Here is a 13,526-nt window from a genome sequence, read left to right as displayed (position 1 = left end):
GTTCCAATGTTTGGTATAATTAAATAGAATGAAATGAAAAAGTATATGGTGAATTTATCGAATTACAAAAACTAATTTCATTTCATCTATTTCCATCTTACATACCAACAAATCATAATAGTGAATTGTGTTCCTAGCAAATTCACATGACACACCCTGTGCCTTACATGCACAAATCACACCTCCCTTTTATAGTGGTTCCTATAGTTTTAAAAAAATTTTGGGCATTGTCAATGCAATGGCAACAATTTGTGTTTGTTAAGACATCTTTAAATTTTTTTTTGTCATTAGATTTTTATTCTTTACAATTCCCAAATTCATTTTTTTACAATGGAAATTTGAATAGTGAATATGATTTTATTTTTAGCAAATAGTAGGGTTAGAAATTACTTTTTAGTAGTTGACTTTAAGCTTTTTTGACAACCTAACTGCATCTTTCTCCACAAACATTAAGGCTCTTATTGATCTAGGCTTTGTGAGTGCTAAAATGTTTAGTAATCTTAGTTACCGTGTATGCAAATGATTACTTGTTTTAAGATCCACATTGCTTCACTAGGCTATTGCTTCTAATTTTGACATTTTGTCTATTAGTTTCCTTATTTGGGTAGGTATACATTACAATTCCTATTGATCAAGTCCCTGCGAATGCACATAAAATAAAAAAATATTGGGTAATCTTAGATATCGTGCGGATTATTCTCTATAAATGCAACATTGCAATTTTTTTTTCAATAAGTTTGAGCACTCACAATGCATGCCAAATAACAAATTGAGGAGGAAGAATGAGATAGTTAAGTTTAGGTGGTAGTAGGGGTAGAATGATCCAACAATGTAATATAAGATATAATATAAATTTATATTAAAATTTGTTCAAATTCACTCAAATTTAAATTTAAGATTCAAAATTCGTGTTCTCAAACTCACGGAAGTATAGTTATTCAAAAAAAATTGAAAATACAAAGGTGGCACAATCTCAATTATGCTAAAATTTTGAGAAACCATTTTATAGTTTTTATCTAAGTTCATTATTTTATTTTTCTTATTATTGATTTCAATTCAATTTCTAATGAACGAACGATGGATCACCGAGACATTATTTTATTTTATTTTTATTATTAAAAATTAGAAAACGTGGCTGTTTTTGAGTAGTTGGTCTACATAAATACAGTGGGGCTACACACATCTGAACTAAAACCCAAGGGAAAGCCTTAAACCCTAGAGCTCCGCAATTTTCCCTTGTGTTTCAGCTAAACACCATTCAGCCGCCTTGGATAACCTCCTCTGCTGCGACTGCTGAGCGCCCCACCTCTGCTCTTCCGCTGCCGACGATCGTCCTTCCCTCCTCCGGTATTGGTTCGAGGTACATCTCTCTCTCTCTCTCTCTCTCTCTCTCTCTCTCTCTCTCTCTCTCTCTCTCTCTCTCTCTCTTATTTGGGCAGTTCAACCCTCCGAATGTCTCTCTCCTTCTCACCTGCAAAACCGTGCAACGTTCTCCTCCTCTCGTAGTGGCAGTTGTTATTGGCCCTATAATGTTTTTACAAAACCATTTTCGTTTGAAAGACAATGTTTCAGTATCTCTTATTGTGACCACAATTTTCCTTACTTTGATATGAACTTGATTGTGTGATGTATACCTAGCCAAAAAATAAAAAAGATTATGTGATGTAAAGTTCTGTTGCGGATTATGCTTATATCGATATGAATGTGATCGCATTTGTCAAATTTTAGACTTTGATATATATCAATTATTTATCATCTATCAATTCTTTTGATTTGCTTCTCGTTCAACTCGTAGGGTAAAATATAAATCATAAATATGGTGCAATACAATTTCAAGAAGATTACTATAGTTCCCAATGGGAAGGAGTTCATCGATATCATCTTATCTCGCACACAACGTCAAACACCTACCGTAGTTCACAAGGGCTATGCCATTTCCCGCCTCCGTCAGTTCTACATGCGGAAAGTGAAGTATACCCAACAAAATTTTCATGAAAAGCTTTCTACCATCATTGAGGAGTTCCCCCGGCTAGATGATATCCATCCATTCTACGGAGACCTGCTTCATGTCCTCTACAACAAAGACCACTACAAGCTTGCTCTTGGTCAAATCAATACTGCTAGGAACCTTATTGGTAAAATTGCTAAGGACTATGTGAAATTGTTGAAGTATGGTGACTCACTTTATCGCTGCAAGTGTTTGAAGGTTGCTGCTCTTGGCCGTATGTGTACTCTAATAAAGCGTATTGGTCCTAGTTTGGCTTATCTAGAACAGATCAGACAGCACATGGCTCGGCTACCTTCAATTGACCCAAATACACGAACAATTTTAATATGTGGGTACCCCAATGTCGGAAAGAGCTCATTCATTAACAAGATCACAAGGGCTGATGTGGATGTTCAGCCCTATGCTTTTACGACTAAATCACTCTTTGTTGGTCATACTGACTACAAGTACCTAAGGTACCAAGTGATTGATACACCAGGGATTTTGGACCGGCCATTTGAAGATCGTAACATTATCGAGATGTGCAGTATTACGGCTCTGGCACACCTACGAGCTGCAGTGTTATTCTTCATGGACATCTCAGGATCATGTGGATATAGCATTGCTCAACAGGCTGCTCTTTTCCACAGTATCAAGTCTCTTTTTATGAACAAGCCACTGATTATAGTGTGCAATAAGACTGACTTGCAGCCATTGGATGGAATCCCTGAGGATGACATGAAATTGGTCATGGAGATGAAATCTGAAGCTATGAAGACTGTTATAGGTCAAGGAGGTGAGCTTGCAAGCGATGAGGGGGTGCTCTTGACCATGAGCACTTTGACTGAGGACGGGGTCATTGCAGTCAAGAATTCAGCTTGTGAGAGGTTACTGAACCAAAGGGTGGAGCTTAAGATGAAGTCTAAGAAGATAAATGACTGCTTGAATCGTTTTCATATTGCAGTGCCTAAGCCACGTGATCAAAAGGAAAGGCCACCCTGCATACCCCAGGCAGTTTTGGAAGCTAAAGCTAAGCAAGCTGCAGAGAAGGAGAAAAGGAGGCTTGAAAGGGACTTGGAGAATGATAATGGCGGTGCTGGTGTGTACTCTGCTAGTTTGAAGAAGCATTATATCTTAGCTGATAATGAATGGAAAGAGGACATAATGCCTGAAATACTTGATGGACATAACGTGTATGACTTTGTTGATCCTGATGTATTGCTAAGGCTTGAAGAATTGGAACGTGAAGATGGACTTAGACAAGAGGAGGAGGCATATGATGATTTTGAGATGGATGGTCAAGAATTAACCCCAGAAGAGAAGGAAGCATTGGCTGAGATTAGGAAAAAGAAAAGCTTGCTCATTCAGCAACACAGGATTAAGAAAAGCACCGCTGAGAGTCGGCCAATTGTACCAAGAAAATTTAACAAGGATGGGGAGCTCTCAACGGAAAGAATGGGGAGGCAACTATCAGCTTTGGGGCTGGATCCTACCTTGGCAATTAATCGAGCCCGCAGCAGGTCTGTCTCTAGTAGGGGCCGTAAGAGGGAGAGGTCTCTTAACCATGAAAATGGTCATGCTATGGACGTGGATATTGATCAGCCAAACAAAAAGTTGCGTGTGAGGTCTAGATCAGTGTCCAGGTCGAGATCACGACCACCCAATGAAGTTGCCCCTGGGGAGGGCTTTAAGGACTCTGCTCAAAAATCAAAAGCTCTGAAAATTGCCAAGAAATCTGTTAAGAAGAGAAACAAGAATGCACGTCGCGGGGAGGCAGATAGGGTTATTCCAAATCTGAAACCAAAGCACTTGTTTTCTGGGAAGCGTTCCATTGGAAAAACCAGTAGAAGATGATATGTTCAAGGTATCTGACTGCTTTACCATTTCATCATTCTTTATCTTTTCTTGAACTTCTTTCTCTGACCTTTTTGGTTAAGCGCATTTGAAGAGAATTTTTATGTTGCTTAAATATATGCTAACATATACATTTACTTATTTGTCCGTGGATGTATTTTTTTTTCCTTATTCTGTATTTTGGTGAGCTGGGGTAGGTTTATATTGGGGTGGGATTAGTACACTCTGATTATTTGTACAAAGGCCATTTTACCTTTGAATTGTCTTTCCATGTTGTTCTTGGGATTGATTGTTTTCTTTCTATTGCTTTCTATGTGCATATCACTTTTTTTAGGCATAAAAAAAACAGCTAGTCTTAAATTGAGTTGAATGTAGAAAAACCTTTCATGTTGTCACCTCTAATGCTGACTTAGGTGATAAAGTGTTGGCTGGGGTAATGGATATTAGTCTTCGAATCTTACCCAAAGGAAATATTCAAAGAACAATTTATCATGAGCGAGGTGCATGCATGTGCATCTTACGAATAGATGTGATCGTCCAATTTTCATTTCTTTGTTTTTAGTAAATATCATTTTCTGATCTGGATATTTTTAGGGCTTGTCTGCTTGCTTTGATTGGTTTTGACTTTTCATAAACACACACATACTACTAGTGGGGGGTCATGTGTTGCATATGAGGTTATATATTGCACTAAAAATGGGAAAAAAAAATATTTGCGATGGTTTACCAATTTAACATTTAAGTCCTAGAATTTTTTCCTTCTATATGGGAACTCAACCTGTTCATGTCCCTATTTATTTTGAGAAAGAGTATAATTCAGTAAATCATAAATGTACAATTGTTGGTCATTCCATCTGTTAAAAGGGACTGTAAAAATTATACAACTGATGAAGTGGGCCATAGAATCCAGGCTCCAAAATAATTTCATCATTCTTCATATTACGATATATTTAATTTATTTTTCTACCATTATAACAACTGGAGACATTTTTTTATTGCTTAGAAAAAGTTTTATCTCAAAGCTTAAAATATTATGGAAATATGGTTTAAAAAATCAATCTGATTAAACTTTTACACTGCGGATAATGCGCTGTTCAAAATTGTTGTGTGTGGGATTTTAAGTACTACCTTTTAGAAATAGGAATCAGAACTATGACTTGTGGTTTATATGTGTTGATATGATTTATTTGTATGAGAGTGAATTTATTAAACAGAAGGGAGCAGAGCTCTAAACGAGGTAACATCATAACACGGCAGAGAATCAGAACAATCAAGGACAATGATGCTTAAAACAAATAAAAGAGAAAAGAACAGCTCAGAGCAGCAAGTTTCAGTGAAGCAACCATCCATCAAATACCACCATCGCCCACATCCTAGTAAATTCCCTGCTATTTCTCGTTTTGAACAGTTTTCTTGCCTGCTCGTAGGACCTTTTTTTTTTTAGGGGAGGGGGGATATGACAAGCCTGAACCCTGCTAGTACGGGATTTGGATGGTGAATGAAGAACCTAAGTCTGACACCTTTAGAAATCTCTTGTATCATCCTCCCACTGTTTCTCTGTGAGCTGCAGATTACCTATTGAACTATTTCCGAAGCAATGAACATTTAAATTGCAATTTCTTAGGTTCTACCCTTTCTCACTGTTGCTGTACAAACCTCATCAGTTGAATTTGAACTGAAAAATTTATGATTTATGTTTATCATTAGTGTTATTGCATAGGAGAGATCAACAAAAAGCTCAAATGGTTGTGCCTCATCTCCGCCACGGAGGAACTCAGACTGAGAGACGAACAAAATTAGAATCAAAGTACCCTTATAAACTTAAATCATAAGAAAATCCATCCATCTGTTTGTCGAATGCATGAACTTTTTGACCATGATAAACTGGTCTTTCGCATAACACGATGGAAATCTATCCATCATGTAACCTTGTCAATCAATCAGATAGCCAACTTGACATTCTTGGTTGATCTGTGATAGAAGTATTAGCTCTGATACATGACAGGCTTTGCATTGGGCTCTATGTATACATGCCATTTTACTATTCTCAATTTAAAGGCATAATGAATATGAAATTGATATGCCTAAAGGTGAAACAATATTATTTGGTGATATATGCTGGAGCTGAAGTGTCTAACCATTGTATGGTTTGTTAGAGATTGTAACTTAAGTGCAAGGTCGTGTTACAGAAATTAGCCATAGGATTGAAATTTACCCCTCATTTACAAAATTGCTTAACTATTACTCTCATTGAAGCCTTTCAAGATAAATGTTCTTTATTGTTTTTTTATATCAGTAAACGAATTTATTAAAAGGGCATCAAGGGGATGCCAACCCAGAGTACACAGTCATCCCCCCTGCAGAATGATGCAGAAATCTAAAATTACATCATGACCATTCACTGCCCTTTGCTAGTTTGAAGTGGCATAAGAGAGTTTTTGGATACTCTCCTGTTTCTTAAACTTTCTTTCTTTCCAAGCACACTGGAAACTTGCAAGAGGGATGAGAGAGAAAGCCTTTCTCTTCTCCTTAGTAACCCACCTTTGTCTGATCAAGGTAAGAGCCATTATCCAAAGGTTCTTGGTCCAGGGGGCAATGAAGGAGGATATGCTCAATTGATTTTGCATCAGCCAGCATAGGGAGCACCTGTTGGTGACAATCAACCCCCTTTTCTGCAGATTGTCCAAGGTTAAGATCTTTCAATGTTTTGCCTCCCAAGCAAGAAAAGCTATCTTTGTGGGGGTAGCTGTCTTCCAAATGTGAGTCCAAGGGGAATTGTTGTGCTTTGTTTTTATTGGTTAGAGTCTCCTGTAGAAGAATCTGATTATGGAGACCCTGTTTTTATCTATGTTCCACTTTGGTTGATTTGGAATGTTTTGGTCTTGGAAGTTATAGAGATGTCTATGAAATTATTGAGATGGTGGAGTTCCCAATTTGCCATGTTTTGGAAAAGGGAATGTTCCAGAAGATCCCCTGCACAAGCCAAGTTGTAGATGGCTAAACATGTAGGGCCTCTTGGTCATGCCAAAAGTAAATGTTGTCCCCATTCCCCACTTGAAATCTGATAAAAGGGAAGAATTCATCCTAGCCTTTCCTGATAAATTTCCACACCCTATACCATATGGTTCTCTGCCAACCTGAGTAATCCATTCATTATGCTCAAACCCATATTTGGGAGCAATGATTCCCCTCCAAAAATGGTCTTTCTTTCCCTTCCATGAATTACCACAACCATTTCTCCGTTAGTTCTTTGCTGAAAATGTGAAGTGACAAGCCTCCCAAGCGAATACATTGTTTGACCCTGCCCCATTTGGCGAAGTGGAATTTGAATTTGCCCCCATACTCCTCCATAAGATCTGCCTCTGAATTCCTTGAAGTTTCTTGGCAACTGAAGCTGGAAGAGGAAAGAGAGAGATGAAATAGATGGGAAGGTTTGTCAAGGTACTTTGATAAGTGTGAATTTGACACCTTTAGACAAGAACTTACTTTTCCATCCTGCCAAATTTTTTTTTGAACTTTCTGATGATGGAGGTCCCACTCCTTGATCCTTTGAATTTGGCCCCAAGAGGAAGGCCAAGATAGTTGTGGGGAAAGACCTCATCTTGCATCCTCGAGGGCCACAAGGAAATGCCCTTTTGTGCTATTACTGATGGGAATAAGGTTACTTTTTCCATGATTTGCTTTCAAGCTCAAGACGGACTCAAGCCCTGCCAAAATGCATCGTAAGTTGAAAATATGACAGGGATAACCTTTACAGGAAATAGTGGTACCATCTGCGAACAAAAGATGTGACACTTCCATGGACCTTCCATTCTTGCCCACTCTGAGACCAGTATTAAGCCCTCCTTTGGTAGCTTTTTTCAGCATGAAGCTCAATGCCTCCATCGCCATGATGAGCAAGAAGGGAGACAAAGGATCCCCTCGTCTCTAACCTCTAGAGGAGTGAAAGAAATCAGAGGGACAGCCATTTATGAGTACTGAGAAGCTTGAGCTATCCAACTGCACCAATGCTCCCCAAAGCCTATTTTCCTTCAAATGTAAAGGAGAAAACTCCAGTTGACATGGGGAAAGGATTTCTCCATTTCAAGGTTGTACAACACACCGGTTTTTCAGTCTTTTTTTATAAGAATCCACAACTTATTAGCAATAAGGACAGCATTCATGATCTGTCTTCCAGCCACAATGGCATGCTGGAACCACCAAATGGCTTCCAGAATGGCTTTTGATCCTCGTAGCGAGAACCTCGGCAAGGATCTTATAAATGCTTCCCACCAAGCTGATTAGAAGCAAATCCGTTATGTTGACAGCCCCCATTTTCTTTGGAATCAAGGTTTAAAAGTGATCAATGCTGCTCACAGATCTGTCTGATCTAAAGAATTCCTCAAATGTGTTGATGATGTCTTGCTTTATAACTGCCCAGTTTGACTGAAATAAAGACAAAGGGAAACCATCCAGGACAGGCACTTCATCCCCACTGCAATCTCTAATAGCTTGAAGGATTTCTGCTTATTCAAATAGTCTCTCTAGCCACTCCGTGATGGAAGAGCTGAAAAATCTAAAGTTGATACCATCCACCACAAGTGGCCAGTCTTTGGATTCCGGGTAGAGGACTTTATATAACTTATCGATGCTCGTTTTGATTCCCTCGTCTTCTGTTAAGGTGCTTTCCTCGGTATCAATGCTAGAAATGATAATCAATTTAAATGTCCATTATTGTGAAAGCCTAACCATTTCTTTTCCCACTTTAATGCATCATTGCTATGCAAAGGAAGAAGGTGCTTGTGCTAAGTAGTAGTGGTACTAACTACTAATGTTTTGTTGAATAGCAAGAGCTTGCCTCATGTTTCCTCAAGTACTCTCTAATTTGTTGGAATGAGAAGTTTTTATGCAGCAGAGATTGAAATTTTGAAATCCATTTACAAACTCTTCAATATTATTTAGATGCTGCCTGAAAAAGCTCTTAGTTTTATTTAGCTCAACCATAGTTTTAGAAATTGATATGTAGTATTGGTGGCTTTGGAGATCATTATAGGGCAATATTTGGAGGTCTGGTAAAGGCTGTTATGGATCATTACTGGCTGTTTGTGAATGATTAAAATAGAATTTTGAGTCATTTTTTCTGCATTTACTCACTTTCCTATAATAAAGCTTGGAAGCTCAAATTTAAGTGGTTTTAATTTAATTAAGAATTTTTTAAAAAAGAAAATTCATGTTTAGATTTATTTACTTTGATATTTAATATTTATTTCTTTAATAACTGGCATTCAATGAACTTCACTTTTTTTTTCTGATTAACATAACGTACATATTGCCTTATTGTAAGTTCCTTCAATTTTATGAATTTTATTTTTCTTATACCTGATTTGGGAACAAAAATGTTATTTATTGCTATGCATTTATGTTCTTGTTAGAAATTTGAACATTTTATTTTTTATGTTTTTTATATTTATAATTTCTTAGTTTAAATATCACTTATAATCAATAAGTGGCAAAAAGTAGCAAATGCGTCCTCCTCACCAATAGCAACTAAAGAAACCAAAGTAATGTCAAACCTTTGCATTTTTTTCATTTAGACTGATTAAGATTTGCTTTAAATCATTTACAACATTGGCATGTAGGATTTTGGTTTTTTTATAAAAAAAATAAAAAATAAAAAATAATTTAAAAAAATCATGTGAATTTATATATTTTTAATAAGTTTGCTGATGCAAAAAATGAATTCAGAGACATTGTGTCTGTTACCCTTTGCCTAACATCTGCAATGGCTGCAAATGTTACATTGCTGCAACCATTACCAACTTTCCATTGTTCTGATCGTCACCATATTCTAAAACCATGCTGAATGCAATGAGGATGGAAAACTGATAGTATAAAAACAGCAACAAAAAGATATCTTCAATCATGTGATAGTGTCACCTTTCTATTTGCTGCTGCCCTATAATTAAGTTCACATTAAATGCATATGATTGGTATAAAATTTCTGTTCTGTTCTCATAGATTTGGTGCTATTACTTTTGACTTCTTACTGAAAGGTTGTTTATGATTGCATGACTTCTTACTGAAAGGCAAATGGATTTTCAACAAGCTAAAATGTTGGGACATAAATTGTCTGAGGTTGCTTATGCCTTGTATAATCGCTTACTGCATCCTATTGCAATCTTCCCCATAGTAATCAAACTCTCAAAGGCGCAAAGGGTACTTGGAGCCGAGGTGCGAGGCGGCGTGAGGCGCACAATTATTAAAATTATGTACAATGCCTATTTGGTGGGTAATTGATATATGAACACATTAATATTAATATTATAATTTAAAATGCCAAAACATTTAATATCAAAATTGGAAATTTAATGAAATTGCTAGGCCGAAGGCCCAAAAGCATCAACATAGTTCATCATCAAAAGAAAAGAACACAATAAAAGAAGCAGCTAAATTCAGTAAACAAATGTTTTATAGCAGTTATAAACATGCATTAAACTACATAATTAAGTACATATAATATTATAAGAAGCAGCAGCAAGCAGCAGGCAGCAGAAGAACTGAAGAAGAAGAAGAAGAAGCAGAAGAACTGAAGAAGAAGAAGAGTTGAAAAAGAAGAAGAATAAGAAGAAGAAGATGATGAAGAAGAAGACGACTTACTGGTTTGAACTTCGAAGCAGATGAACTGACGACTCATGAAAGCTTGAACCTCGAAGACGAACTCACGAAGCTCCTGCTGGTTCAAAGGCTTGAAGACGAACTCATGAAGGGCTCCTGTTGGTGTCATGCTGCTTCGAAGGGTCGAAGAAGGGTTCCGGCTGGTTTCGTGCTGGTTCGAGTCGAAGGCTTGATCACTGTAAGAGGGCTAGGGCTCGTTCTGGCTACATTTTCTTTATTAGCAGCCTCAAAAATCTCAAGGCGAGACTCACAGCGCATGGTGCATCAGTGCGCCTGCCTGCACCTCTTAAAGGTTGCCTCGCCTCATTGTGCCTCGCGCCTAGGTGCGCCTCAGGCATGCTTTTGACTACTATGATCTTCCTTAATTTGTTCTCATGCTAATTGCTACAGTTCGCTCTCGTGTTTTCTTGTCAATTTCTTGGAGACCTGCTTCCTATCTTCTGAAGAGGAAGATATTCATATTTGTTTCAATTTCTAGGACTTAACAACAGCAGTAACAACGAACCAAGCCTCAAGTTCTACTAGGTGGGGTCGGCTACACAATTTCTTAAAACTTGCTTGCATAAATTTATTGTGTACTTTGTGGGTGTATTATTTGCCTAGTTATGTCCACAAAAAATTTATGAGAGCAAGTTCCAAATCAAGAACGAGGGGGATTGGAGAGAGAGAGCAGGCCTTGTAGTTTCAAGGGAGAGGGAACATTGGAATTTAAGAAACTCAGTATTTCAGATTGTCAATGTCCTTTAATTTGGGACTCCATTTTGGCGAGAGTTCTTGTTGAACTGAAATTCCATAAGAGGTGTGAGGGAGAGAGGTGAGGGAGTATGCATTTGAAAGGGAGAGGAGATTGGGACTCTATCTTGGGACCGAAAGAGAGAAAAAGAGATCAGAATAGTGGATTGTATTACATGCCTGTGTGGGAGTCTGGGAGAGGAGAGTGAAATTTGAGGAAATGAAGAAGGGTATTTTTGTCCAATTAAAAAGGGTAAAGCACTTCTAACTCTCCATGCGCTAATGTGTTCTTGTTTCTGTGTGTGTTATCCTTGGGCTTCCAGTTCCTTTTATCGTCTACTCTTTAAGACAATATGACAACTTACTTTGAGGGTTAGATTATAAGCACCTACTGAAGTTTGGGGTGTCACATATGTGCATTTTTGCTTCATTCAATACAGAAATCTGAAAGCTTTTGGCACATTAAATCCTAATTATGTTTTTCTAGTCCTCCTCCCTCATCCAAAGTAGTAGTCGCCTAACCCTAATCGGCACTCCCAAGTCCCACTCGGCCACTCCAGTCTCTAAAGCAGATATTCTGATTTTAGTTCTATGATTTATTTCAAATTCCTAAAGCATAAAGGATGTATATCCTTTCATTTAGAATACCAGTTTTACCCCCCAATGCCTTATTTCATTTTTTGCTTCTCCCTTTTTTTGTTTGTATTATTATTGACTTTGCTTTAAGGTAATTATGCATACATATATATATATATATATATATATATATATATTTGGGGCGGGGAGGTTATAAATGTCACGGTAATCAGGGCAGGGTGGATTTGGAGCAGGAAAAAACCATTCCTGTTTACTGCCCCAAATCTGCCTTGGATTGTAATATTGTCGACAACTCCCCAGATCAGTTTAGCCACTCCCAGATATGCCGCATCTCCACTGACCTGGATCCATTTACATCCCTACCAAATGATGCATCAATGGGGAGGAGTGAGCTAGTCATTACTACTGGTATTAGGAGTAAGGGTAGATCTAAAATAACATGGAATGAGATAGTAAGGAAGGATTTAATAGCTTTTAAGCTGGCCGAGGAAAATGCCTTCGATTGTGTGAATTGGAGAAAAAGGATTCATGTAGCAGACTCCACCTAGTGGGACTTGAGGCTTCCTGCTTGAATTCTTGTTTTTCTGTACTTGAAATAGTAATTTGTAACATTCAGATCCATGCAACATGGTTTTACTTTTTATTTTTATTTTTTTGAGCTTCCTGCAAATTGTAGAAATTGCAGATGTGGGGCAGCACTCAGAATGAGCACAGGGTAAAGCAAATTGGACGCATGGCAAAATATTGGGAAAGCTTAGCTTGAGCTTCTTACATATGGAAAATTAGATGTGACATTCCAATGGGACATGCCATCAGTAGTTTTTAGCGCTTGCATGTGTTTTATTATTATTATTTTTTGAAGGTATGAATTTGGTTAATGTTTTAACTAATATCACTATGGTCTATTTTTTGCAGTGGACATCAATTTTGGCCTTCAGGAGAAAGTATATTGAGCTGTGGAATGCAACACCCTCATTATGTTGTGAAGTGAGTTTTGTTTTTTGGAAATATAGTCTTCTTCATAGCATAGGCTTGGTGGAACCTTCTTGGCTTGGCTTTTTTTCTGTTTTATTTTATTACTTTGGTGGGTTTTCATATCAAAGTAGACATGAATGTTTCTTATCAAATGTTTTGAATTTTTGTTGTGTTAATTTTGGTACTATTCTTTGGCAAAAATATTGGAAAATTTACCATATTGTTCAGGTTCCTCTGCTTTTGTTGGTAAGAGCTTATCTGTTTTGAGTTGTTAAGAGTAACAAACAAGGGAACTCTGACCTTGTAAATCAATAGAAGCAATTTGCAGGATTGCAGTGTCGCTGAAGACTGAAGGGTATCCAACAAAAAAAAGTTGCTAAATAGAAATTGTATCTTGGGCATCTTTTTCTTTCGATCCAGAGAGGACCAGCCTGTATAAAATGTGTTGGCGAAACAAAACTTGGGAGTGGCTAGGGACGCGTATATTCTTTGTTTTTTGTTTGTGTTTATAAGAAGTTTTATGGGTCTTAGATTTCATCTCAACATGATAGTGTTGTTAGAAATGAGAAGTAGATGCTATGAGAAAAAGAAGAAAATGAGGAAGTAGCAACATGCAGAGACTGGTAAATTGGTAGCTTTGCTTACCCCAGGATGGAATCCATCATGGAGAGAGAAGCTACCAAGCTCATCTCTATAAAGCCAAATAGTTCACTTTAGAAGTAAGTTT

The 13,526-nt window shown here is 37.5% G+C and overlaps 1 protein-coding gene across 2 annotated transcripts; it reads left to right on the top strand.

The window, feature by feature from the left end:
• The first annotated feature begins 1,190 nt into the window (after positions 1 to 1,190).
• Positions 1,191 to 13,017, top strand: LOC131145235 (nucleolar GTP-binding protein 1-like). Of its 2 annotated transcripts, none has more exons than XM_058094384.1 (3): positions 1,191 to 1,360; positions 1,796 to 3,851; positions 12,740 to 13,017. In XM_058094384.1, exon 2 carries the CDS (start codon positions 1,817 to 1,819, stop codon positions 3,839 to 3,841), a length of 2,025 nt encoding a protein of 674 aa, XP_057950367.1. In that variant the 5' UTR covers positions 1,191 to 1,360; positions 1,796 to 1,816; the 3' UTR covers positions 3,842 to 3,851; positions 12,740 to 13,017. The 2 variants fall into 2 exon arrangements, 1 of the variants encoding a protein (XP_057950367.1); XR_009134025.1 differs by having other exon boundaries at positions 1,207 to 1,360; positions 1,796 to 5,217.
• The last annotated feature ends 509 nt before the right edge of the window (positions 13,018 to 13,526 follow it).

The sequence above is a fragment of the Malania oleifera genome, chromosome 12 (genome assembly GCF_029873635.1).
Source record: "Malania oleifera isolate guangnan ecotype guangnan chromosome 12, ASM2987363v1, whole genome shotgun sequence".
NCBI classification, from domain to species: Eukaryota; Viridiplantae; Streptophyta; class Magnoliopsida; order Santalales; family Ximeniaceae; genus Malania; species Malania oleifera.
This window is presented reverse-complemented; position numbering and strand designations above follow the sequence as displayed.

Coding starts and splice junctions, on each gene's coding strand:
- LOC131145235 (XM_058094384.1), top strand. CDS start 1,817: ATGGTGCAATACAATTTCAAGAAGATTACTATAGTTCCCAATGGGAAG.